Source organism: Eulemur rufifrons, chromosome 21 (assembly GCF_041146395.1).
Source record: "Eulemur rufifrons isolate Redbay chromosome 21, OSU_ERuf_1, whole genome shotgun sequence".
NCBI classification, from domain to species: Eukaryota; Metazoa; Chordata; class Mammalia; order Primates; family Lemuridae; genus Eulemur; species Eulemur rufifrons.
In genome coordinates, this window is record NC_091003.1 from 12914913 (window position 1) to 12942293 (window position 27381).

General features: G+C 47.2%; 1 protein-coding gene across 2 annotated transcripts in view; it reads right to left on the reverse strand.

The window, feature by feature from the left end:
- Positions 1–1107: 1107 nt before the first annotated feature.
- The window catches only part of CIT (citron rho-interacting serine/threonine kinase), a 156151-nt gene continuing 129877 nt past the window's right edge, over positions 1108–27381 (reverse strand). For both annotated transcript variants that reach the window (XM_069497097.1, XM_069497096.1), the window contains 18 exons: positions 25860–26022; positions 25416–25580; positions 22105–22242; positions 21366–21546; positions 21041–21132; positions 20442–20546; positions 20031–20200; positions 18686–18766; positions 18395–18530; positions 16535–16674; positions 13282–13374; positions 11633–11741; positions 11406–11534; positions 10637–10717; positions 8603–8681; positions 8308–8487; positions 2138–2441; positions 1108–1131 (listed from right to left, as the gene is read on the reverse strand). In XM_069497097.1, coding sequence (XP_069353198.1) covers positions 1108–1131; positions 2138–2441; positions 8308–8487; positions 8603–8681; positions 10637–10717; positions 11406–11534; positions 11633–11741; positions 13282–13374; positions 16535–16674; positions 18395–18530; positions 18686–18766; positions 20031–20200; positions 20442–20546; positions 21041–21132; positions 21366–21546; positions 22105–22242; positions 25416–25580; positions 25860–26022 — 2370 coding nt within the window. The remainder of the gene's footprint in view (positions 1132–2137; positions 2442–8307; positions 8488–8602; positions 8682–10636; positions 10718–11405; positions 11535–11632; positions 11742–13281; positions 13375–16534; positions 16675–18394; positions 18531–18685; positions 18767–20030; positions 20201–20441; positions 20547–21040; positions 21133–21365; positions 21547–22104; positions 22243–25415; positions 25581–25859; positions 26023–27381) is intronic.

Consider the following 27381-nt stretch of genomic DNA (forward strand, 5'->3'; position numbering starts at 1 on the left):
CAGCCTGTAGTGGCCGTTGGTTGGCAAGTCGTCAGAGGGTCTCGATTCGGCGGGATGGATGAGATGGGATTGGTGCGTCGGCAGAGTAACCTGGGGGGTCAGCCAGGTGGGGAGCACATGCAGTGAACCGCCATGCAGAACTCCTGGACGGGCCTCCTCCCCACCCCAGAGTGGGGACACTGTGCCGTCACAGACGAGGAGGTGGGCGCCCCCGGTCCCCTCCCTGACCCCGAGACCCATGAATGCTGGGCTCAGAGCAAGTCTATTGCATGCTTTCCCGGCCAAAGCGACATGGAAAGCGGGTACAGCAGGCTGGGGATGACGCTGAGGGGCGAGAAGGAAAGCTTCGCGAGGTCCCTTGGCCCCAAGTCACTGCCTCCGAGCTGAGGCCCGATGACCTCCGTACATTCTCAGCTGGTGGGAGGGGAAGGCGTCAAGGCCATAAAAGGCAATGAGAACGGTAAACATTAGGCTACGACATCACCCTGGGAAGAGCAGGGCCATCTATGGGAAATGGACAGGAACAAGGGTGAACCTACGTGAGCGCGGGGGGAGGTTCGCCAACTGGTGGGGACGCTTCTACACTACGTTTCAGTAGCAAAGACCTGATGGTGTGACCTAGCTAAAAATGACTACAACAGGAAATACATTGCTATTCAAATCTATTAAGAATTCTGTTGTCTTTTAAAAAAAAAAAAAAAGAAAGAAAAAAGAAAAGAAAGAAAAACCAACCAATCCTAGGATCTTGAAGTGGCTAATTAGGATCCTAACCACGTTGTAGTCAGCGTCCCGGTTGGTTTCCTTGGATGAACTGGTACAGGCTCGAGCTAGGTACAAAAGTTCGTGAATGCTTTGAAAGAGTAACAAAGTGCAGAGATGATGGCAGGAAGGTGCCCAGAGGAGGCACCGAGCGCTGACGGCTCCCAGGAGCCTCAGCCACCTGCACCGCCTGGAGACAGGGGTGTCCATGCCGAGGTGCGTCGGGGCCCAGCTATGCCAGAGGGTGGCTGAGCAGATGGGCGCTGGGGTCCCCTTCAGCGCAGTTCCATAGTGTGTTTGGTGTTTTCCTGCAGATTGAGAGGAGGAGTCGGTTTTCCTGGCTGACTTTTATACTGAAGACTGGTCCCAGACCTCGGAACAAAATAAGGAGAGGAAGGTTTTAGCCATCCGAGCCCAGAAATTGCAGCGCTCACCTTGCACGATGCAAACAGGAATTTGCAGCACCTAGTCTGGCCCTCCAGGCCCCAACAGAGAGTGCTGTGCAGGGCAGCCCCAACTCAGAGCGTGGGGTCGGCCGGGGAGGGAAAGTCACTGGAAAACCCCAAAGCTACGTGTGTACACGCGCACGTGCACACGCGGTTTTACTGGTAAATCAAAAGGGATAAGAAAGAAACATCTGGATGGCGTTTCCCCCTTGCTTCACTCGCAAAGGTGCTGACAGTGAACTGCAGGTGGCGTGAGAAGGAGAAAGCCATCCAGAAAACCAGCTCCCAGTGACAGAAAGGTGGCTGTGTGCAGAGTGGGCTCCAGGAAACGGCGAGCCCGCTGGGACGGCCCTGGGCCCTGCCCTGCCCACGGGAGCCCCGTGTCTGCAGTGCACCCGTGCGTCCCCTGTCGCCAACCTCAAAATATATATCATACAGATATCGTATAGATAACACACACGATTTAAAAATTTGAAAAAGTTCAACGTTCTTCCGGAAGGCAAGTGTTGTTACCAGTTTCTGGGGAGCCTTCCAGAAAGAAACTTATATGTATGTGTTTCAAAAAAGTAAAGCAGAGAACATTCTGTATAGTACGCAAAAGGAGAATACACATACATATTTGCCTGTACGCATAGAGTATCTCTAGAAACTGCTAACACCTGCCTCTGGGAAGGGACAATATACTCTTCAGTAGCTGCTACAGTTTGAGATACAAACACACACATTCTCCTTTTTAATCATGCATAGGTTATCCATTTGCTTAGGAAGCGTCTTCTTCAAGTTCATTTTCTTCCTAAACCCGTAAGTCTCACGAGGCCTGACTGACAGGAGTGGGGTTCCCGTTTTTGTAACAGTGGCCCTGAGGAGCCTGGGCTCCCCGAGCCATTCCTGGCCTCCGCGACATACGTGCGGACCTCAGAATGCTGCCTCACCTTGTTAACCTGGGACAGCGGGGTCCTCACGGCTCCCGCAGGCAGCCGGCCCCTGCTGCTGTCTTCGAACAGCCTCCCGGGGGACCGCTCCCTCCGCGTGCTGAGCATGCGGCCCGGGGACTTCTCCCGCTCCAGGGGGCGGCCGGGAGACTTGTCCCTGCGCAGCTCCGTCCGCCCCTCGCGGTAGCGGTGGGGTGTGCTTGGCTCTCGGGGGTGGCTGGGGCCTTCGGGTGGCGCCGGGCTGGAGGCCACGCGCTTGGTGATGTGCTCATTGTACGTGGGTGGGCCTCGCTTGTTGGGGCTGCTGGTGACAAGAGAGGGAGGTCAGGAGCTGCAGAGCCACCACCCAGGGGGCTGGGGGGCGCACTCCCCTTCTCTGAGCACCCCCCATGCCCCAGCTCCCCACTGATGATTAGAAGAAGATTAGACCTGGAGTCCCTCAGACTTTCTGTTTGTTTGATTTTGGTAGTGAGGGCAAGGAAGAGAGCAAAGACAACGAAAGAAAACCAAGCTTCCTGGTCTCAGTGTAGCTTTGATACACAGAGCACCTAGCGTGTGCCGGGCCCTGTGCTAAGCTCTTTGCCTGCATGGTCGCATTGTCTCGTTAAATCGTCACAACAGCTCTCTGAGCTACGAAGCATGACGCTCACTGTGCAGTCAAGAAAACGGAGACAGAAAGAAGTCAGGTGACTCGCCGGAGCCGGTGAGCGGTAGAGCTGGGATTCCAAAAGAGATGAGTCTGATGTCATGATCCCTATGCTACATCCTACGGACCTAGCATTTTCCAGAGCCAAGAGGGACGTCTTCACCTGGCAGTTAAGCCCGCTGAGACCCAGAAGTCAGGGACCCACAATGGCCCTCGGCGCAAGGGAGTAGTTTTGAGGAGTCCTGTGCTGGTCACTGTCAGCTGCCTTGTCTGTCGCCCTCCTGAGCCTGGCGTTTGGTCACCTCTCCCTCCAGGTGGCTAAGAGTCCTTGGGGCACCTGATGCAGATGCAGCTGCTCAGAAAGTTGACGGTTCACAGTCGTGGCAATAAGATGACGGAGAGGCCAGGGATTGGGCCTGATATCATTAATTAACCGAGCAGGGCACACAAAAGCAGTATAGCTGGCTCAAAAAACGTCCCAGGCCCCAAAAGTTGATGGTTAGTAACCAGACACTTGAAACCACGGGGCCTCTCTGCATGACCAGCCCAACCCTCCACCCAGCCCTGGCCCGGATATTTCGGATGAAGGCTGCAGCTAACCCGCGGCCCGGCCACCTCTGTGAGGACGCACAATCCAGAAATAGAACTGAAATGCGGCCTCCTCAGTCAATCCCTTCTCACCCCTGGTCAGTGCAAAAACTACTGGGGTCCTCGTTATCTCAGCGTGATTGGTGCTGGGAAAAGGCAACCTACTTAAAATGGGGACGAGATTTTACAGTGAATGTTCATTGAAGGCATATTTTGATTGATTGGGGCTTTATCATGGAAAATAAAACTTGAAATCAGGAAAATAATTTATTTTGTCCTAGATATTTTTAAATCTAAATTATAATGCAATTACATGCTGATTCTTAGAATGAACCACATCAATTTATTTTGCTCTAATTTTTTCAATAAAATTGTAGCTGACATGCTATCATATCCTTTGCATCAATGTTGGACTTTTGCAGTAAGATCCTAAGGAAGATTCTTCACAAATATTTGAGAGAGTCAGGCATGGGAGTGCACACCTGTAGTCCCAGCTACTTGGGAGGCTGAGGCTAGAGGATCTCTTGAGACCAGGAGTTCAAGACAGCCTGGACAACACAGCAAGACCCTGCTTCTAAAACATTAAAATAAAAAATAAGAAATTGAGAGCATCGGTGGTTTTTCCAAAGGCCTATCTTGATATTTAAATCCTCCTCTTTGGAAGAGGTTATTGTTTCATCAACTTATTAGGTTTTATTCCTTCAATTGCTATTACCAGAACTTCCCCCTGTCAAAGTTCATAATTGAGATGCGACAGCAGCAAAGACAGACACCCACTGGGCAAGGAGAGACTCCAGGACAGGCTTGAGGGCCAAATCCAGAAGATGCCTGTTTTTGTAAATAAAGTTTTATTGCAACACAGCCATGCCCATCTGGTTAGGCACTGTCTCTGGCTGCTTCTACACTACAGCAACAAGGTTGAGTAGATGAGACAGAGACCATACAGCCCGCAAAGCCAAAAATACCCTCCAGACCTGTACAGAGAAAGTTTGCCAATTCCTGCTGTGCAGGAGAACAGTGATGTTGGTGAGTGGAGGTAATTTTATCAGTGGTCAGTGCACAGGGAATGTTTGATGTCATTCACTTGCTTCTCCAGGCAGTGCTACCTGCGGACATTCAGGCAGCAAATGCTCCAAAGGCCAGAAACCCTCTGCGTTGTCTGTGCAGCAGGAACATCTGAGATAACTCACACTTGAGAGAACACCTTGAAATCAAGGTGTATATTCCTCCCTAGCCATATGGCTTTGAAAGATGAAGACAAATAAAAAAATAAATTCCAAGTAGGAAACTACATTAAGCCTGTTTGTAGTGGACGAGAAGTCATAGAATGTGTCCCCAGGGGCCCATGATAAAGCAAATGAGAGGGTGCTCGCTGCACCAGGGCGAGAGGGATGGCTCAGGGAAGGCCAGTCAGGACGTCAGATTAACGGCAGGAAAGGACACAGCCATCACCCTGAGCCACGCGGGCCGTCTTCCACCTCCTTATCCATTAATGACCAGTGATCTATTAATACCACATCAGTTTTATGTTTTTTGCAAAGGGATCCATTTCCTGCTCTGCTAAACAGACCAGGGCAACGAGGCCTGCAGTGCCTCACAGCCAGCCAAGCCGCCTTCTACATCTGATCTGCCTAAAGCAGCCAGCAACAAAAAGACCGTTGTAGAAGCCACGAGATAACTAAACACTAACTGCTGACCTTCCAGGCATGCTTGGCAACAGCAGGAAAGCTACCGCATTATTTCTGCCCCTTGTTCACAGGTATCAGAACCATTTTTGACCACACAATAGCCAGTCTTTACCAAGAGATTACACAGTCTCAAAAGCAAAGTGCCTGGCCATCCAACTGGGCAATGGGGAGGAGAAAAACAATCTCATTACTTCAGTTTGTTTCTGGCATGACTTGGAAGTTACTTAAAGAAGGTCAGACCTTTCCAGGGAAGGCCTGTGGCCCACTGAGCAATCACTCTGGAGACAGGGTCACACCAAGGGAGTCAGGAGCACTTAATTACCAGCACCTCTGGTTTTCTAGCAAATTCCTGGGATTAAAACCACACTAACCAAACATTTCAGATGAATTAACTCCTATGCCTCAATGAAAGAAAGAGAGACTATTCATTAGGACACAACACCAGAATATCAAATTGATGACTGTCTTTTCCAAGATGTAAGCATTTTGTGATATTAAATGTGGTTCCTCCACCAAACTGTGAAGCCCCTTGAGAATAAGCAAACAGAGTTTTCTTCATCTCTATATCCCCAGCCGCAGAGCTCACGTCCGGCACATGGCAGGGGGTACTTAACAATTCACAGGATAGACAGGTACGGCTGGTGATCCCATCCTGACAATTAAAATCCTAGGTCGTTGAATTATTCCCCCGGCTTCAATAATCTCAGACCTTCTTTGCAGACCAAGGTTTCAAACTTCCCACACACGGAGCCCGATCTGGCTCCCAGCCCTCCGTGACAACACGGGGCCAGGTTTACCGACGGAAGCGGCCTCCAAGGAGGAAAACTCCGCCACATCTATCAAGATTACAAATGCACGTCTGCTATCGCCAATCGATTCCTTTTCTAGGAATTTATGCTACAGACAGATTCCTCAGCATGCAAAAATGACACATGCACAAAGTCATTTCCTATAGCAACAGACTGGAAACAACCCAGACACCCATTGGTAAAGGAGCAGTTAAGTAAATTAAGGCACAGCCATGGGCAGGAATGCTACGCAGGCATTTGAATACAAATGAATGAAGAAACACTTCTTACACTAACATGGAGATACACTAGGGAACAGAAGAGGATGCACAGCATGTTACCACTTGGATTAAAAAGGAGAACTCTTCTGGAACACTGGAGTAAGGACCTCCGAAAACTTGTTCCTCCATAAAAGCAAAAAGAACATTGGCAAAAACTGTCAAAATCAACTTTTCAGAACTTTGGAAATTAACCCCCATCTTCTGAGTGGTCGCTCCTGAGTCAGGGTCAAACCCAAAGAGTTAGGAGCACCTGGTTTTCTGGCCCCTCTGGTTTTCCAGCAAGCTCCTGGGCTCAAAAGCCACACTGACCGAGCATGTTGCAAAAAACGCCTGCAACAATTCCAAGAGTGTTTGTGCAAAAAAAAAAACAACAAAAAAACCATGGAATCTCAGTAAGAACATTAGCCCCCCCTCCACCGGACAGCCCTCTCCCAGGTCCATGGTAGACTCACAGTCAGCAGCCTCGTGACCACAGCAGCTGTGTAGACCAGCAATCTCACGGCCACTGGAGGGCGGAGATCAGTACTGAAGTTTCCCAAAACACCTCATCCCCAGAAAATTGTCGCTATCTGACCCGCCCGGCTACTCCCTGGAAAAGACCCGTTTTCTCAGGGCTTGTCTTTATCTGACCTGACACAGGACTCACTCATTAAGAAAAGTCCGATGCCCAGGCAGAACAATAGGTGGCAATCGTTAAACACGGCAAGTGCTTGAAGCAGTGATACCAGTTGGGGAAAATCAGAAGAGTTTTTTTGGGGGGTGATAGAAATGTTCTAGAATTAGATTGTGGTGATGGTTGCACAAATCTGTGGATATAGAAGAAACCTCTAATTGTACACTTTAAAGGGTGAATTTTATGGTATACAAATTATCTCAATGAAGTGTTTCAGGAAAAGGGGAAGAGTACGTGGACACACACACACACACACACACAAACACCCACATACACACATCTACTTGTACAGTTGTCCCTTGGTGTCTGTGGGGGACTGGTCCCAGGACCTCCTGCGGATACCAAAATCTGAGGATGTTCAAGTGCCTGACATGAAATGGCGCAGTATTTGCACTTAACCTACATCCATCCTCCCGTACACTTGAAATCATCTAGATTATTTATAATACCTGATACAATGTAAATGCTCTATAAATAGTTGACAATTTAAAAGGTCTGTACGTGTGCAGAACAATTTTCTTTTTCAAATATTTTCGATCTGTGATCTGTTGAATTTACGGTGCAGAACCCACAGATACTGAGGGCTGACTGTATGTGTGTAAAGGATCTCTAAATGGAAACACAAAACTTTAAAAATTAGTTTCTTCCCGCGGGGACCTGGGTAGCAGAGGGTGAAGAGACTTGGGAAGCACAAGAGAGCTAGAAGACAGAGTTTCTACTAGGCACCTTCTTGTATCCTTTCAATTTTGTGCCCTATGATAGATTACTGATTTGAAAATAAGTAAAATATTAAAAAATAAAATGTAAAAAGAATATCAGTGCAATCATGTTCAGGAGGTTTCGGATTCCACGGAAGCCACCAGGCAGGCTGCAAGCCCCAGGCCCACTCCCATGGCCTCACACCTCTGGGCCTCCACGCATAGCGTGCCTTTCCCGCCTGCCTGAGCACTCCTCACTGTCCTCCCTGCTCCCCGCCCCCCAGCCTCATTTCTGATGGGAAATCCTTCCTGGCCCCCACATCCAGGCTGGGGGCCCTCCTCTGAGCTCCCAGGGTGCTTCACGCCACCCCATCACAGCCTGGCCCTTCTGTACTGTAATCCACTGGTGTCTCTCCCTCGGGGCTTTGGGCATCATCAGACAGGGGCTGTGTCTGGTTCATTCGCCACCATCTCTCCCCTCGCAAGCCCAACAACGAACACGGCACAGTATCTGCCAAAGCAGTGAATGCATAATTTGTGCTCCATCCCTCACAGAGCCACTGAAAATAGCCAGGAGGGAAAGATCGGCTTGCTCCCTTCTGACCTTTCTAAGGGGATATTTTATGATTCTCCTGATGCTCATAAAAGACTGTGCCATTTCAGTGCTGCAGGTCTCAGAAGAAACAGGTAGTTCGAGCTTGAGGACACAGTGAAGACTGGAAAAGTTCAACCATTTTAGCAAGATTTCCTTCTGCCTTGCAGAAAAGCACACCGCCTCCAGCGATGAGGAAGGGGAGAGGCTGGTTACCTGCGGGAGGTGGAAGGGACCCGGTGGTGGTCGGTGCCGGACTCCTTCACGAGGTTTCCTTTGCAGCAGATGACCCTTAATTTATCCTGGTACGAGGACGCCAGGTAGATTGCTCCCGAGGAAATCGCGGGGCCCAGGTAGCGTGGATTCGGGATTTCCAAGTACGCTCGGGCAGGGGTCCTGCAGAGATCCAGATGCGAGTTTCCCGATCAGTGCGGGTTAGGAGGAAACACGCGCCCACCCCCACACCCCGCCTCAGCAGCTGAGGTTTCACAGCAGGGAGGGCGGTGCTTACCCCAGTGCCGAGCGGGCCTGGATCTCAATTACTTCCAGTGAGTTGAAGTGGGTCACAAACAAATAGGGTTCTCTGTAGGCTGTGTGGCCACCATAGAGGAAGAACATGGGAGACAAAGGGTTAAAAGAGGGAAAATCAAAATCTGGCTGCAATGCATGCTTTGACCCAGGAAAGGACTTTATCCTGCAAATCCATACCCACGATCATCACGCATGCCTGAGTGTATTCACTGTCATGCTGTTAGAGCAGAAGGTGGGACACAGCTGAGGGTACATTCTAGGGGCTCAGTTAAATAAACATCTATGGAACTCTACACAGCTGTAAAAATGCACAAAGAGGCCAAAGATATATAAAAAAAAAAAAAATACCCAATGTACCCTGCTCAGCGCATAAAGCAAGGTTCAGAATAATGTGCAAAGTGTGCTACCTTACTAATTTAAAAAAAAAAAAAGGTGGGAAAAAATATATTTTTATGTGCTTGCATTTGCATAAAGCACTGGAAAGATAAGAAACTCATAAAAGCTTTTTCCTTTGGAGGAACAGGATGGAGAATTTGGGAGATGGGGAACATGGGTGAGACTTTTCATTGTATACCTTTTTGAACTGTTTGATTGTAAACATCTTCGAAAAATTAAATTGAAAGAAAAAAAGACTGAATTCATAGATAATTAGGTATTTCTGGTCTCTTAATACTCTATCTCTGTATCACAGTATCACTGAAACTAGAGAGGGTACGACCAGAAATGTTTTCTGCCTAAAAGGGAAAAGGTGATTATCACTATTATTATTTGTGGTAAACTATCACTTTGATGGTATTATTATTTCAGAGACAGGGTCTCTCTGTCACCCAGGCTGGAGTGCAGTGGCATCAGCGCAGCTCACTGCAACATCAAACTCCTGAGCTCAAGCAATCCTCCTGCCTCAGCTTCCCAAGTATCTGGGTCTACAGGTGCACGCCACCACACCCGGCTAACTTTTTAATTTGTTTGTAGACATGGGGTCTTGATATGTTGCCCAGGCTGGTCTTAAACCCCTGGCCTCAAGCAATCCTCTCACTTCAGCCTCCCAAAGTGCGGGATCACAGGTGTGAGCCACCATACCCAGCCTACTTTGGTATAGACTTTTAGCCGTGCTTCCAGGTACGCAAGCCCTCATGTACTCTCCTCGCCTTGAACCTGGGCTGACCCTGTGGGCCTGCTCTAAGCAGCAGGATGTGGTAGAAGTGCCCAGGCCTGCCAGCTTCCACTTCCAGACTCTTGGAAGAGGCCCACGTGGAGAGCCATCAAGGTCTCCAGCCACCAGCCCCAGCACCCATTGCCTGCCACGTTTGTGAGGACTTTCTAGTTGTCCCACGGGCCGCCCCTGCTGACACCACATGAAGCAAACTGTCCAGTCAAGCCACAGAATCAGGGGCAAAGTACACTGTTGTTTCAAGTCATTAAGTTTTGGAATGGGTTTGTATGCAGCAATAAAGCCTTGAAGGGTATTTCAGCCATGATGGCATTTCAGAACGTTCTTGTAGATATCTATGCACATATCTACGTACGTATGTGTTTACTCTTTGACCAGCAGCTCTGCTTTTAGGAATTTATGATACTATTTGACAAGTGTACAAAGATTAATACAAGGATGTTCATTGCAGCATTGTTTACACTTAAAGAATGGGCATGACCTTACAGCTCTGCCTCGTTAGAACTGGTTAAAGTCACAGGTGATCGGCTATGCCATGGGATACTAGGCGCCTCCGCAAATGCCTGAAATAAATCCGCAGGGGACGGTCTCCTTGCCATCATGAGACCTAGCAAATATTTCACAAGGCTGGGGCTGTGGCCGGGTGGATGGGGCTTAGGCAGTTCTTCATCAAGCCTGAGAATCTTTGTCGTGAGCATTTATTCGGTGACTGTTACACATAGTACGGTGTCTGATGGAACTCATGAACACGGTGTTTAAGCCAAAAAAAAACTCTATTTGCAATTCCTTCCCAGGATACCAGCGGCTGGCAAAAGAGAAGCCCCCACCCCACGCCTCACATACCAAAGGCCAAAGGTAAGCGACTCCACTTGAGATCGTCCGTGCGGCTTCGTCTTCCGTAGGAATCCACGAACACCCCAAATTCTACAAGGTGTCAAGAGCACGTGGGCATTAGCACAGCCACGGGCAGGGTGTGCCGGTGACAGACGGATGGGGGGAGGGACAGAGCCCGGGGGACGACTGGCAGGTTGAACCGGGTGATCAGGAACGCAGCATCTCTGCTGACCACCTCTCAGTGATGTTAAAAGTGGGAAATTTTTTAATTAACAAAATCTTTATTATATTTTCTTAAAGAAAGAGGGACTCGATTGAAAGGGAAGAGGGAGAAAGGGAATAAGAAACAAGGGGGAGAGGGAAGCAGGAAAAGACAGAGACAGGGAGAGGCGCAGAGACCCAGAGATAGGGAGGGAGAGATGGAAAGACCCAGAGGTTAAAAAAAAAAGAAAGAAAGAAAAGAGCAAAACAAAGAAATAAGGGCAGAGAAAAGAAGTGAGGAAGAGAGAGAAAGGAAAGAGAAAGAGAGAGACAGAGAAGGAAAAAAACTGCCTGCTCTTTGGAGAGAAGGTGATCGAGTCAGACTGCACTAGCGTCCAGTGGAGAGGGGGAGAACGTCCTGGGGTCCCTGGAGGTCCTGGGAGAACACTCTTTGCACTTGCAGCAGGACCCACCCTGGCCCAGAGCCCCACTGACCATCCCCCAACCGGTCCCGGCCCTGATCTGGGAGCCCGACGCCCACACGCGGCCACAGAGCAGGGCGGCAGGCGCGACTCACCGTGGAAGCACAGCAGATACTCCTCCCGCTGCCCCGCGCCGTTCACCTGCACGATCGAGACGGGGAAGCTGTTGGAAGAGGAGGCAAACACGGCAGGCGCCAAGGAGTGGTCGTTCTTGTCCAGGAATTCTGTAAAGGCAGGCGAGAAGCGGGGCCTCAGGAATGACGTCCGATGCTCGGCAAGGTCTGGGCCGTGCGCGGGGCGGGGAAGGGGACCCGGGCCCTACCCTCAAGTGTGTACTGCTTCATGTCGATTTCGTAGAATTTATTGGTTCCAATGAGGATACTGTAATTGGTGAAGTGGATACAGCTGCAGGGCTCTGAGGTCTCTATCTCCTGAGACAAGAGAAGAATGTGAGAGGTGGCACCGGACAGCCACGCGGCCACTGCTGTTCTGTTTCTGCCTGAAGCCTCTGGCCCACCCCGCAGGCCACTGCCACCAGACTTGTTTGCAGAAAGCCTCTCATCCATCTGCCACCTCTTCCTGTTGTTCTAGGCAACCCCAGACTAAGAAAAGACAGTCAAATTACAGCCACAAAAAATGGTCAGAAAACACCATTTCAAGGAAAAGATACAACTTTAACAATACAACATTCTTATCAGAGAAAAAAAAAAAAGACTGGAAACATACACCAACTATTAACAGCAATGAGTAGAAGGAATGGTTTTGGTTTCCTTCTTTTTGCTACCATCTAAGTTTCTAACCTGAACCTACATTACCTATAAAATTATCATCATTATTGTCATTCTGTCTTAATTATCTGCTTCCTAATTATTTTTACTTGTTTTTAGGCCAATCCTAATGTCGTCAAAAGAGGCACGTTTATTCAAAATGGTCACCAGGCATCATAAAAACGCAATGATTTCTGAGAATTTTCCTGAGGCTAACAGTTCAAACTGGTCGGCCTGACCATCATCACTGAATATTTACTGGCCATCTACTAAGCATGAGAAAACTTTTAGGCAGCAGGATACAGCTGGGAAACGGTAGGGAAAAATCAAACTTCAGTTTTGGTCTCAACTTTGTAACTCAGGATCTCTGCCAGCTTCAATTTTCTTACCTGAAAATTGGGAGAACCATCCTGCTGTTTTCAGAACTGTTGTGAAAAGTGTTCGTAAAATAGCTAGCTCAGTCCCTGGTACTGCGGGTGTTCAATAAACACACAGACTGAACAACATCCTGCCCAGAATGGAATAGTTTCTCTAACAGGTAATGATCCTTATTTATTATGCACCCCTCATTTCACGTTTGAGACTAATCACGAAAGCACCTGAAATAAATTAGGCTTATGATGATTGGAACGTTCTTAGTCTGGGGACATCAGACAGCCGTCTCTGGCAGGCAGCAAGGCGAATTTAATGACCTAACACGCACCTTGTCCACACTGAAGTTTTCGTCTCAGCTCTCTCTGTTCCTCCTCTGAGAACCAGCAACCTAACTACATATCAAAATAGAGCTAGCACTGGGTACATTAATGGAAACCTCTAGAAGCTGAGAATGATTCCGATAACTGCTACCTAGGACTGCTAGCTTCTTAGAGAGAGCTTCTTCCTTTTTTCCACTGGTTCCAAAGAAGCGTCTCCTCCATCAGCCAGCTTTCTGCTCTAACAAAATGCTGAACTCACTGGGCTGGACGGAGAGACAGTTCGCAAACAGAAGATAAGCGAGACGGAAAACTGCAGCTCTCAGCAGCTCTGGAGCTTCCTCCAGAAAAGAAGGGTCTCACTCTCTAGGGAGGTCACCCCAGGCTGAAGGCCAGCAGGTGGAAGGGACCAGACACACGCTGTTTCCCGAGACAGCACCTTCCCACGCCAGCGCGCCGAGACAGCAGGACAGGCTAGACCACGGTCAGCGGAGGCAAAGCCCAGGACTTACCTTCCGGATGCAGTATTTGCTGAGGTTTTCGTTGTAGCGGAGAATAACGACTTTGCTGGGCATGGCTGCACAGATGCAGAGCCCGTTCTCAATCTGAAAAGCAATCAAAGAAAGAAAAACACTGTCACCAGGGTGAATATTGGCTCTGGGGCCAAACTAGGAAAGGAATATCAGTTTAGAAGGGGGGCTCTCAATTAGGGCCAGACGGTTCTGCATGGTTGGGGGGGGCTGTCCTGTGCGCGGTAGGATGCTCACCGGATACCTGTAGCACCCCCAGTCGTGACAATCAAAACTGTCTCCAGCCATTACCAAATGTCCCCTGGGAGGCCAGAATCCCCCCCTGCTTAAAAGCACCACTTTAACTGGGACCCAGAGAAGCCCTCGGGGAGTCACCTGACCACACACACTTCATGTGTGTCCTTCTGCGGAAGACACATTGTTTTGACAAGCTTACCTTGTGGGGAGTAGGGTAGGGTGGAATCATGGAGGGCAGAGAAAAGGTCGTAGAAATTGCTATAAGAATTTGGAGAGAATTTCGGTCCAAAGGGAAAAGTTCGTAGCTAAGACCTGTATATGCAGAGTTCTACATCAAAACTCTTTTTCCTTTTTTTTTTTTTTTTTTAAATGGAGGCCGCTCCAGCTCCCTCAGGCCAGAAACAGCCACTACCACTGGGCAAAAACTCTCTTTTTCTAGAACAGCGGAAACCCTTTTACTTCACCTCCTACACCCAGATCTTTGTAATTTATCAAGGGTGAAAACAGCCTATTGCTCAAACCAGTCCCGACATGAAGGTCAGCAGATGTTAGGACAGGTATGGCGGACACATAAGAAAATGGAAATTGCGCCCGAGTACAGTGGCTCACCCCTCTAATCCCAGCACTTTGAGAGACCAAAGCAGAAGGATTGCTTGAGGCCAGGAATTTGAGACTAGCCTGGGCAACACAGCAAGACCCCTGTCTCTACAAAAAAATTTTTAAAAACTTAGCTGGGCATGGTGGTGTAAGCCTAGCTACTCAAGAGACTAAGGCAAGAGGGTCGCTTGAGCCCAGGAGTTTGAGGCTGCAGTGAGCTATGTTGATGCCACTGCACTCCAGCCCAGGCAACAAACAAGAGGCTATCTCAAAAAAAAAAAGAAAGAGAGAAAAAGAAAAAAAGAGAGAGAAAATGGAAATTGCTAGCGACGTTCTAACTTCTTGATATAGGTGGTGGGTTCGTGGATATTTGCCACATTATTAGGCTTTAGTATTTACATATACATTCCACACTTTTTTTAATATTTCAAATATTATAAAACTAATTTCTAATTCAAAAAAACTAATTTTTAAAACGAAAAATACACATTTCTAAGTAACTCAATATGCACAGACATTATAAGAGAAATTTTAAAATGGGTGGAATGATAATACATTTCTATTACCAAAACGTACAGAGTGCAACCAGAATGATAGTTAGAAGACAAGGCAGTTTTAAAATCCTTATAATTAGAAAAATACCATAAAAATTAATGAGATAAATATGAGGTTAGAAAAAGAATCAAGGAAACTGAAAAAACTGAAAGAAGGAAAACAAAGATAATTGCAAAAATTAATGACATAAAATAATGCTACACTAGAGACAATCACTAAAGCTCAAAGCTACTCCTTTGTAAAGATTAATAAAATTGGAATGCTTCTGGCGAAGTTAAGACAAACAAAAGATATGATACAAGTAATATTAGGGAGAAAAAGGTAACATAACTACCATAAAAGACTAGAACAAAGAACATAACAAAAAAAGAAAAGCAAAACATGTTCTCTTTAAAAAGAAAAAAAAACTGTTTAAATTGATGAATAGAGAACTTTTACCTTACTTGGTCTCCAGTCTGAAATTCCCAGTTTCCTCTGGCAATGTCTGCCTATATGAGCCCCTTTAAGATTCGCCTTTCCCAAGAAGCCTTTTCAAATGAACACCTTCCTAGGCCGGCCTTTCCTTACTTTATACTCTGTCATTTATACCCTTTTTATTATTTGCCATAGTTAAATAATCTCAACACTCAGATATGCGACTAGGAAGAAAACAAACCCTCATTGTCAGAGGGACCCCAGAAACCGTAACCCCTCAAGGAACCACGGGCAAGGCCGGGTCCCCCACACAGAGGCCCCCCGGGGCTGGCCGCACAGCCCCCCAACTAGTCCCGCATCCCCCGTAACAGACCCCTCTGAAGGCTCAGTGCAGTACACAGCAGGTGCTCAGTAAATGCTGGCTGAGTGGGGCCTATGGATGCTTGATTCGGATTTCATTAAAATTACATACATACATGCATATACAACCATAAATACGCAATTTTTCAAATGAAAAACAAATTTTTTTAAAGAAGCAAATAAGAGAATGTATTTATGCACCAAAATTCAACACACCAGAAGCTACAAAAGAATTTAACTTGAGTTCTCATGAACTGACTTTACGTTCTGTAAATGTCATAAATTAGAATTTATAAATTTCTAGTAATAAAACATCCTTTCATCCAGTTCAGACATGGAAATCCATGTCAGATTTAAAAAAATAAGGCACATCATACACACACACACACACACACACACACTCTCTTATTTTCAAACTATGGATCATCCTTTTAGTTTTGTTAATTTTAGTCTCATTTTTCTCTCCAACATTTCCTTTAGATTCAAAGCCTATACAAATTTCATGGCTACACTGATTATTTCACGGGCCTAAAGGAAGCGACAGAAATTTAACCCAGTTTGAGGACATACAGTTGTGAAAGTTGTCAGAACCAAAATGGAGTCGGTAATGTTAAGAAAACCCTGACAAACAGAGCCAGGGAAGGCCACGAAGAGAAGGTTCTCACACGTGTATGCCTGATAACAAAAAGACTACAAAAACCACAGCCTTGCAACAAAGGCCATTGCAACCCTACACAAAAAAATACTTCCGCAAGGACATGTGCCCAGCAACTGCCTGTCCAACCTTGTAGCCAAGGAGAATCATTTCAAAACACTTATGCAATCCTCCTTGTTTTTTCCTTTAAAAACCTTTGTCTTCCTTTACCTCCCTGAACAGCACACGGTTTACGACAGCATGCGTATGTATTCCCATTACAATGCTCAGTTCCCAAATCCATCTCTGTTTCTTTTAGAGAGACTTTGTCATTTAGGTTGACACAATTTGCAAGGTCAAATCGATGAGTTCTGTGAAAGGAGGGGCAGTGCCAATTTCAAGAGCATCCCACCAGCTACGGCTCTGAGCGGCACTGACCTTGCCGGCAGCAAACAAGTGACAGCCCTTGACAGCTTCAAAGATGTTGGGCGAGATGTCTGGCTGGGCGGGAAGGTGAGACTGTGCGAGGGACTGTTTCACTTTCTTTACGTCCACGAGACACAGCGCCCGCTCTTCTCCTGCAGGGGAAAGGGAACGGCCTCTCGTCAGTGGGACACCATTGAGTAAAGACAACCTCGGTGCTCGTACTAGTCACAAATAAAAGCCATGAGAGGCCACGCGAATGGACCGAGTTTCCCACAAACCCCTGTAAACACACTCTGGGTCCACGTTTTAGATCTAGGGTGAAAACATTCAGCCTTTTAGTCAAGATTTGGGGACGGGGCGGGGGGCGGGGGGGGGCCCGGGGAGGCAGGGAACCAGACCCTACTGTCAAACATGCTCCCAGCAAAGTAGAGGAAGAATGTGTTAGGAGCAGTGAGGGGACATCTATATAAAACAACAGGCTTGGGCTGTTCAAATATGTGGATGTCATGAGAGACAAAAGAAAGGCGGAAGAACCGTTGCAGATTAAAGGAGACAAAAGGGACGTGATTAAATGCAATGCATGATCCTGGGTTGGAATGTGAATCAGGAAAAAAAAAAATACTGTAAAGGACATTATAGGAGCCACGGGTAAAATCTGACTATGGGGCAGTATATCAGATAATTGTACTACAGCGAAGGTTAAATTCCTGAAGGCAAAAATGGTACCCTGTGAAACTATTCTATCTGATACTGTAACAGTGGACATATGTCATTACACATTTTTCAAACCCCAAAGAATATACAGCACCAAGAGTGAACCCTAATGGAGACTGTAGACTCTGGGTGACATGATGTGTCGGTGCAGGTTCATCAGGTGTAAGAATGCACCGCTCTGGTGGGGGATGCAGACGGCACGGGAGGCTGCGCGTGAGTAGGGACGGTGGGGATGTGGGAACTCTCTGTACCTTTCTCTCAGATTGTGCTGTGAACCTAAAACTGCTCTAAAGAATAAAGCAGAAAGGGAGGGAAGGAAAAGAGCTGAGGGATCAAGAAAGCCCGGTTCCTGATCATATTACCTTGGCACCTGGATGCAGCCATGCCTGAAACAAGCCCTAACTGTGGATGTTTTGAACACTGAATCAATAAAATACTGTTTTTCCCTTTAAAAAAATAGGATCACCAACCAAGAGAGGAAAAAAAACGTGCCACGGTTATGTGACAGAATGCCCTTGTCCTTTGGTGGATATGTTGAAGCGTCTGGTACCACACCTGCAACTAACTCTCAAATGGTTCAGAAAAAACTAGTGTGTGTGTGTGTGTGTGTGTGTGTGTATGTAGGAAGAGACAGGAGAAAAAAAAAAAAAAAACGTTCTACTTCAAGCCTGGGCCAAAATAAACGAAAATAAAAAAAAAATAAAAAACGAAAAGAAAAAAAAAAAAAAACGTGACAAAAAGTTAGCAAATGGTGAATCCAGACGAAGGTTTGCTGAGCGTTCACAGACATCAGAGGGACTGTGCGGTGACAGGGTGAGCTCTCAGAAGATCGTGGCCCACAGTGGTTCTGGCGCAATCAGGCCCCAGGTTTTGAATTTAATGAGTCTTTGAGGCTTGGCACTCTTCACCTGGCATCACAGTGGGATATTCTTTGGGGGTGTCAGACTGTGCTGAACTTGACACCAAAAGGGAACCAAATCTGGACAGAGAGGGCCCATCAGCTGAGGATCCCCTCTGGGGACAGAGAGGCAAAAGCTACTGCTGTTCCCACCTGCCACCCGGAGGGCCGGCCTTTGTGTTTCGTAAGCATGAAATGTGGCTTCACAAATCACTTCCCTTAAAAAGTCAAGAAAAAATGCCGCGTCCTTGGGTTCACACCTGCTATCATGAGTAGCTTCTCCAGGTCCTTGATAATATAGATTTGGAAGACGGCTCCGATTCCTGGGACGTGGGTTAGGGAGTTTTTCAAGACATTCAGTGCATACAGCCCTTCCTCGGTGCCCACCAACACCACCTGCAAGGGCCGAAGTCCAAAGGCAGAACATAAGCACAACAGTGTCACCAGAACAATCCCTTAGAGGAAGAGCAACAAAGTCCCCACAGCCCTTTCCTTCTTGACAGCACGTGGCTGTCACCAGACACTGCTGACCGTGCCCAGGAGAACACTACCTGGTCGCTGAAGGGCAGCGTGCAGTTCATGTCTAGACGGTCATCGCCTTCCAGTTTCAGCAGGGAGTTTCCAAGTAATTTCTTTGGAAATGAAATAGGTGAAAGAAAAGAAAAAAAACAACAACGTGTGGTGAGGTTGAATTGTTCATGCGCAAACCAGTCAGAGAGACAGAAGTTTCAAAGCAAGTTAAACCTGCAAATAAATGCTCAGAAACACAGTCTGCTTTTAGCTTGCCCCATATTTTGATCTGTGCTTGCAACAGCAAGACGTGAGAGTTACTGGTAACTCTGGGGCAGTTGTTAATTAGCATCTGAGTTATAACTTGGCTTGGATGCAGAAATAAATGCGTGGAATAGACAGACAGAGCTATTCTGTGCTGAGAAATGTGCTGAAGCTAAAGAGACTTCCCCTGCAAAGGGTTAATAAGCCACAGAAAAGGCTCCTTCCCTCCCTGGCCTGCAGCAAAAGTGCACACACAGTGTCAGCAGCGCCAACAATCCTCTGCATCTCTTTACCTGAACCCACGCGGGCAGAAGCTCGTAGGAAATACAGTCACCAGCCTATTGTACACACATTAACAAGGATTTCAGTAAAAGGCTTTATGCATGTGACAATGAAACAGGTCATCAAAACAGGCCTACCCAGCAGGCAAAGCTCTTTTCAGGAGGCTCATGGTTCAGAATCTTCCGCTTGCTAACACATGAAGTGTTTATTAGAAGCAAAGTGTCTGAAAAGAGCTATTTGGTTTTCAGTGGAGCAAACACCCATGAGCGATGAGCACTGTTTGTATCCTGGAACATTCTAGGTGGGGTGATGCCAATCAAGGCACACCTACGTTTCTAACATCTTAAGGATAAGTAGGATTTCAGACCTGCCTACGGAAGAGCAAATACTGCAGAAGCAATTGAGACTGTTATGAAAGCCTCCCTGAAGTAGCTGTGGCTGTCGGCAGCCTACCGTGCCGCTTCATGGCCAAGGTGCTTCTTATGCAAACCTTCAGACCAAATAAACACAGTAAACAGGAGAGGAGACTTCCTTATAAGCACATCTGCAGCTGGGTCTCCACAACCAAGGTCTACGACGCCCCAGGAGTTGGCGACTGACGCCGATTCTCCCATTCTAAATGGCTGCAGAGAGAAGGCTCATGATGTCACCCAAGCTACCTCGGTGCCTGCGCCTTCGTCGCCACCAGACTCCTGCTCATGCCCCAGTCTGGAGCCAGCAGCCCTCAGAAAGGGAGCCCAGGGCACATCGAGGCAGCCAACAGGATTCCCACTGTCAAGACCAGTCACCAAGTCAGCCCACTCCACAGAGACAAGCCGCGGTGCCTGTCGTCATACTCACAGCATCGGCTTCTGCTTTTTCCCTAGAAACTCTCCCACCTGCGACAACGGATTCTAAGGCGGTGACCCAGCGCTGTTTGTCGGGGAAGCTGGGAGCTAGCAAGTAGAGGGTTCTCCCGGGCCAGCAGGTGGTGTGCGGGTGAGATTCCATCTTCAGTATGTATGGGACATCTAGGAGATTGCACAGAGAGCACAGGATTGGGTGTGGACCTCCCCCATTCCCGCTGGGAGGGACGGCCCTGGATATCAGCGGTCCCACCGGACTGTGCGAGTCCCGGGAACCGCTAAGCCGGAGGAGCTGAGGAAGGTGGGCCTCCTTTGCAAAGCCCACCTTCCACGTTCCCCTCCTGCCCCTTCCGGACTACCAAGCCCAGCCCACCTCCAGGGTGGGGCCCCTCCGGCTGCTCCTCACCTGCTTTGGCTGTATTTGCGAGTTCAGAAGCACCAACGGCACCATGAATAGATACATCCCCGTCGGGAAGGCACAGCTCAAATTCTTCCACCGGCCTCTGTCCAGCTTGGTGCCAAGAGGAAGGGCAGAAAGAAAAACAAAAGAACAGGAACAAGAACAAGGGGAGAAGAGAGACAGAGAGAGGGACAGAGAGACAGGGTACGCGTGTAAAGAGAGGCGCACGAGAACAAAGGAGGGAAAGAGGTGTGCAGAAAAGGCAGAGAGGGAAGATAAAAAAAAATAAAGTGTGTCAGATGAGTAGCACAGTGAAATTTCTGATGACGATGCGGATTTATGGGTTAGTTGACTGAGGCAGAAGTTCTCTGAAGGTGTATTAGCAGGAATCTTCAGGGCAGCGCCCTGCGGGTTCTTCAGGGGGGAGACCTATAGATGTGAGTATCGCACCAATAACCTTTAGAGAAGTCATTTGGTTTTTAGTTTTCAAAGCTGGAAAAGCGTAGAAAGCTTGCAAGGCAATCCAAAACCAAAGCCTTCACGCCAACACTGGGAGGCCTGGGGAAACCCCGTGCAATGACATTCCCCCTGAATTATTAATTTACCTTCTCTGGTTTCGCTGTCATAAATGAGGACTTTTGATCCCTCCAGGACAATGTACTTCCGGTCCCAGCCTTGCTGTCCTCGTTTGTTATTCCTGGGAAAAGAACGATGGAAACGAAGTAGGTTTAAACGCAGAAGAGTAAGGCTGGAGGAGGAGGAAGAAGAAGGGGAGGAGGAGGAGGAGGAGGAGGAAGAGAAAGAGGAAGGGGGGCGGGGCGGGGGCGGTTCCTGGAAAAGACACTTTCCCTAGGAAGCATCAGGGCTGGAAGTGGCTTGGGGCCTTCCATGCCAGCACCTGTCCCAGCCCAAGCCGCTGTGCAACAGTACCTGGGCACCTTCATCCACCCTTCCAGGTGCAAGCTGCTGCCGGGCTCCTTGGCCTGGAGTCCTGGGGAGTTCATTTTGTCACGGCAGAAGGCCTCGGTGAAGTGTGTGGCATATTCGGCAGGCAGGCCACAGGTGGCTGGCAAGCATGTGGAGCACTTGGGATGACACATCACCTGACATTCTAGGAGGGAGCAGTGGAGAACCTGAAGACACGCTCGGCTGACCCTGGACCGCTCCCTTCCCCCCTCCAGCCAACCTCAGGGCTTCCCCACCCCTGGCCACGCCCTGTAGGTGTGGCCCTGGCACGAAGGTCACCCCTAAGCTTTCCCAGGCGCCAGGCCCCTACAGAGAGAGGAAAGGAGAAAGCCACGCACTCCCAGCCTAGTTTTCCTGGCTTCAACCCAAAGCCCACGAACAGGTGCGTAAAGTGCGTGGTTGCACGTTTCCGTTGGAGCCAACACAAAGCCAGGGAGAGAGCAGCCTGACAAAAAGGGGCTGCAAACTCGCAAAGCCCAGGGCATTTTGTGCAGCAGGTTGCAGTCATGAGCTGAAGACATATATAAACTCATGCTTTAACAGGGGAAAAATAATGTCCTCCCCCTGAAAGAAAAAGCTTCGAAATGAATGCACTAGATGACAAAGAGAAAAAAAAAAAAAAAAAAAACCTCCACCCGATGGATTTATTTTTTAGATGCAAACACCCAGGTGCCCACTGCAGATGCAAACCCGCTGCTCTTACCAAGGCATTTGGACGCCTGCCGTCCAAAGTGCACGGTATCCAGACACACAGCACACTTGGTGGCTCGCATGTTCAGTCCTATGTTGAATCGGTGAGGAATATTGTGGTGCATGCGCTCCTTCAGACGCCGACTAAATTCTGGTGGAAAATGTTTTAAAACTCATTAGAGTGCTGCAAACAGTATCATCGAAAAAGTGAAAAGACAACCCACAGGATGGGGAAAAATATTTGCAGATCTTACGTCCGATGGGGGATGCGTATCTAGAATATATTAAAGAACTCTTACAACCCAATAATTTTTTTTAAAAAAACCCAATTTAAAAATGGGCCAAGGATTTAAATAGACAGACATGTCCCCAAAGAGGAGAAATAAAAGGCCAACAAGCACATGAAAAGATGCTCAACATCCTTAGTCATTAGGGAAATGCAAATCAAAACCACAATGAGATACCACTTCCCACCCACTGGGATGTCTACAATCTTAAAAATGGAAAATAAGGGTTGGTGAGGATGTGGAGAAATTGGAACCCTTATGCATTGCTGGAGAGAATGTAAAATGGTGCCGCCACTCTAAAACCCAGTCTGGCAGCTCCTCAAAAGTTGAAACAGAATTCCCATATGACCCAGCAATCCCACCCCTAGGTATACGCCCAAGAGGAGTGAGAACATATGCACCCACAAAAATCTGTGCATAAATGTTCACACCAGCATAATTTATGACAGCCGAAAAGTAGAAACAACCCAAATGCCCATCAATGGATGAATGGATGAACAAGATGTGCTGTCCATCCAGTGGAACATTATTCAGCCTTAGAAAGAAATGAAACACTGAAACAGGCTACAACATGGGTGAACCTGGGAGACACTATGCTCCATCAAAGCCAGACACACAGGCCACATATGTAATGATTTATATGAAATGTCCAGAAGAGCAAATTCACAGAGATAGTAGATCAGTGATTGCCAAGGGGAACATCAGTGGGGGTGGGGGGAGGACTGGAAATGACTGACAACGGGTGCAGAGTTTTTTTTTTTTGGAGGGGGTGTCAAAAATGTTCAAAAATTAGAATGTGATGATGGTCACACAACCCTGTCAACTCACTGAAAAACACTGAATTGTACATTTTCAATGAGTGAATTGTACGGTACGTGAATTCTATCTCAATAAAGCTGTTTAAAAAAACCATTAGAGCAGGTGAGTTACAGATTGTGAAACTATTTTAACGTGAACAGATGTATCTAGATTTATATGAATCAACTTAAAATCTCCATAATCTGGTTATTAGGAATTAGGTTTAAGATTGACCACATGATGGCATAGATGTTTCTGGACATAAAGAAACATTAGCTTTTAAATCAATTGTTTGTAAATGTTTTTAGTCATGAAAGCTTTGTTTTCCAGATGAAATCATATGTTCAGAGCTTTTCAGAATCCAATTTAAAAATCACTATTACGAATTATAGAATTTCTAATTATTAAATATATGAACTGACCAAAGAATTCTCCTTTTTTCTCCAGTTTTTTCATGAATACGCTCCTTTGGTTCAAAACCCAACTTTTTAGTCTCAAAGAACTGATTCTTATGTTTATATTCTAGTTTGTTGAAGTTAACAAGACTGAGGCTGGGCACAGTAGCTCACGTCTATAATCCTAGCACTTTGGGAGGCTGAGGCAGGAGGATCGCTTGAGGACCAGAGTCTGAGGTTGCAGTGAGCTATGATGATGCCACTGTATTCTAGCATGGGCAACAGAGTGAGACCCTGTCTCCAAAAAAATAAAATAAAAAAATTAAGGTTGATATTTCCATTTAATAGGCTCCCTCTCAATAGTGACCTAACTAACTGGAGGCAATTTTACAGTCGTCTCCCCTTATGCTTGGAGATGGCTTCAAGACCTGCAGTGGCTGCCTGGAACCACAGATAACACCACACCCCGTATATACTGGGTTCTTTGTCTGTCTGATAACGGAGATGCCTGTGAAATGTCTAACAGACAGGTAGTCTCTACAGTGTGAAGATGCTGGACAAAGGCACGATTCACGTCCCAGGCAGGACAGAGCAGGACAGAGAGAGATTTCATCACTGGAATATATTTCTGGAATTTTCCACTTAATATTTTTGGACCATGAATGACCGTGAGTAACTGAAACCACAGATAAGAGGTGAAAGAAAGAAAAGCTCAGGATCCAAGTTTCTGAATCCCACTCTGGTAGGTTCTCCTTATGTCATTCTCCTTCTTATCTCAGAAGGATGTGAGGAATAACTAACACGAATACACTTTGAAACTCTTAAGGCGCAACATACATGGAGGAGGTGCTGGAAGTATTGACACCATTCGGGGAAGTTGTCAAGGGACACTGTAGCCAGAAACAACTCTTTCCTCCATGCTGCGGTCACCATTTTGATGGCTTTCAGAGTAACACTCTTTGATTCAAGGTGTTACATAAACACAGGAAGGAGATGACATCGTGGTTAAAGAAAAACAGCAGCAACAACAAAACAAAAGCAGGTGTGATTGTGCTACCATGATGCTAAACCACAGGTCTGCTCTATTCTCCCTAACACTCTCCAAACCACCTTCCTTGGCTTTTTTTTTTTTTTGAGTCCTTTTCATCTCTAGGTGAACAGAGTACTTTTGAGCCCACAAAGAAAACTCCTTACACTGTTGGTAGAAATATAAATTGACACAAATTACTGACACATGATCTTTAACCCAACGATTCATTTCCAAGAATTTAATCAGCCGCAACACCCACAGATGTACAGGATGTTCTTTGCAGGGTATTTATGGTAACAGAGGATTGTAAACAACCTAAACGCCCATTGCTCGGGGTCTGGTTTAAAAGGTGAATCGCATGCCCACACCGTGGAATACTAGGCAGTCCTCTGAAAGACTGAGGTAGATCCGCATGTGCTAATATGAAACCTCTAAAATAGCCCCTCAACAAAAGGATGTCTTGCAGTGTTTGGTGTAGTTTATACGATGTTTATAAAAGAAAAAGGGGACTGAGAAAAATGTGCTTATTTTCTCAAATTCTTTTAAATATAATCACATAATGTAAGATACTTGAATAATAAGGACGTGGTTAGGTGCATGAACTATCACTGAAGATGACAGCGGTTGAAAGAAATGGTTGACTCTGGGTAAAGGATCTAGGGATAAGGAGGGGGAAGCCTTACTCTGCCTCTTTATTCCCTAGCATTACTTGTAATTTTTACCATATACCTGCATTTCTTAGTCAATTAAAAGAAATTAAAAATTTAAAAAAAAAAAATTCCCATGAAACTCCAGCAGCCCCTTGAGAACGTACCCTCTGGAGTTGAAGACTCCTTTCTGCGGCTGGACGGCGGGGCCAGCAGGCTCATGGCACTAGGCTGGTGCTCAGGGGACCGCACGATGGCAGACATGGCGATCTGCTGCCTCGCGGTGGCTGGCGTGGACGGGTGCGGGTGGTCCGTGGCTTTTCGGTGGGCAGCTGCAGAGAGACCAGCACGATGCCTTTTGGTTAACTGGGTCACCAAGAGGACCAAACCAAGCACACTGCCCCTGGGCTGCCTTTCAAGGACCCGAGACCAGAAGGGACATGTGTCACGCCAACTTGGCAATGCCAAGGAGGCCATACGTTCTTCAGACTTGGGATGTCTGGAATGAAATCGTAAGGATGGGCCACCAACAAAGACGCTGGACCGATCTCGCTGAGATCGGTCCTCTGCCTTTTCCAGAGCCTCGAGCGCTTTGCAGAGAGAGCCCCTACCTTCCTCCCGGGCGGACCGGAGCTCGATGCGGGTCTTCTGAAGGGCTTCCTCTAGCTCCGCGCAGCGAGCTTTCTCCTTCTCCAGGGCCAGCTTCAACTCATTGTATTGCAGAGGAACCTGTGTGGGCAAAGCAGGGTCCTCTTTCCGTCGACTAAATAAACCCTAGCAATGGAAACAGAGATATCTCCTAACTCCTGGAAACTGGCACTTCACACTAGCTAAAGGAAATCTGACTCGGGAGGAGCAAAGCACGGAAGCCAGGAGCATACTCACTGTAAGTGTATTTAGTAAAAATGGCATGTGAAGGGGCACAGGGTGGGCTGAGCCCCAGCCCCTTCCAGCCGGCTGAAAAAAATGGGGGTGCGGAAGTTTTCACCAAGAGGATTAAAGATGCTCGAATTGCCACCACCTCTTCCTTTAGCATTTCCCAAGAGAGGAGAGTCACTTCCTGAGAGTCCTTCCCACTCAAAAAATGGAATCAGGAGAGTATGGAGTATGGAGTCAGGAGAGATGGTTCAGAGGTCACTCTTGCCTTGGAATTTGTCTCATGATGCTTAGTTGCAAGACACAGAGATGAGTGTTTTTAAAAAGGAAGCAGAATTTTAAAATGAATGCTAAAATGATGTCAAAACGAGGGGCTTACTAAAAAAAATGCAAATGGAAACATGTATTGGACATGGGAGGAGAAACAAAGGAAAACACAGAATAATGCAATGGAAAAAAAATTCTAAAAAAAAAAAAAAAAAAAGGAAACACCCTAACTACATCAAGTGACATAACCAGATAACAGTCCACTGCTAAAATAAAAAAGATTAAATATCATAAGCATAACATACGCAGTCAGAGTATGCAAGAACATCCTTCCCGTACAGCCACTGCTTGGTGGGAGGCAGCCTCTGAGCCTCCCCTGACAGTGAAGACGGCGCCCGGAATACTGAGACCAGCTGTCAACCTCAGTCCTCCACGCCTTTCTCCTAGGTATTCTAAGTCATCAAGGCCTGTCCTGTAAAATCACTGCCACTGCCACTATGGTGTGTGACCTCCTTTGGAAGGAAACTGCAAGCTCCTTAGAGACCTTTCTGGAACTGAGAACACTTGGCCCAAGCTACTAAGAGGGCTTCCATGGTTTGGGAAAGCATGGATCAGGCTTATGAAAAGCAGTCTTTCCATGTGCACCCACAGAAAACCCTGCCTGTGGTTTGTTATTTGTCTGTCACAATTTTAAAGGGATGGGGCAGTACTTGGTGGCAGGGAGGGCCATGCAGTCAGGCACTCCCGCAGGGCATGCCAGCTCCCTGGGCTCCAGTCTCTTCATGAGCCAATCTAAAGGACTAGACCGGATCATTTCTGAAGTCCTTTCTGGAGTGTAATACGAGTGAATTTATGTCAATCAACTCCTCTAGAGTCTCATACACACGACCTGCTAATCCCTCTGAAAACCCATGCACGTCACCTGCTAAGTCTCTCTAAGGTCCTGTATATGTGACTTGCTAATCCCTCTAGAGTCCCTAGCATGTGACC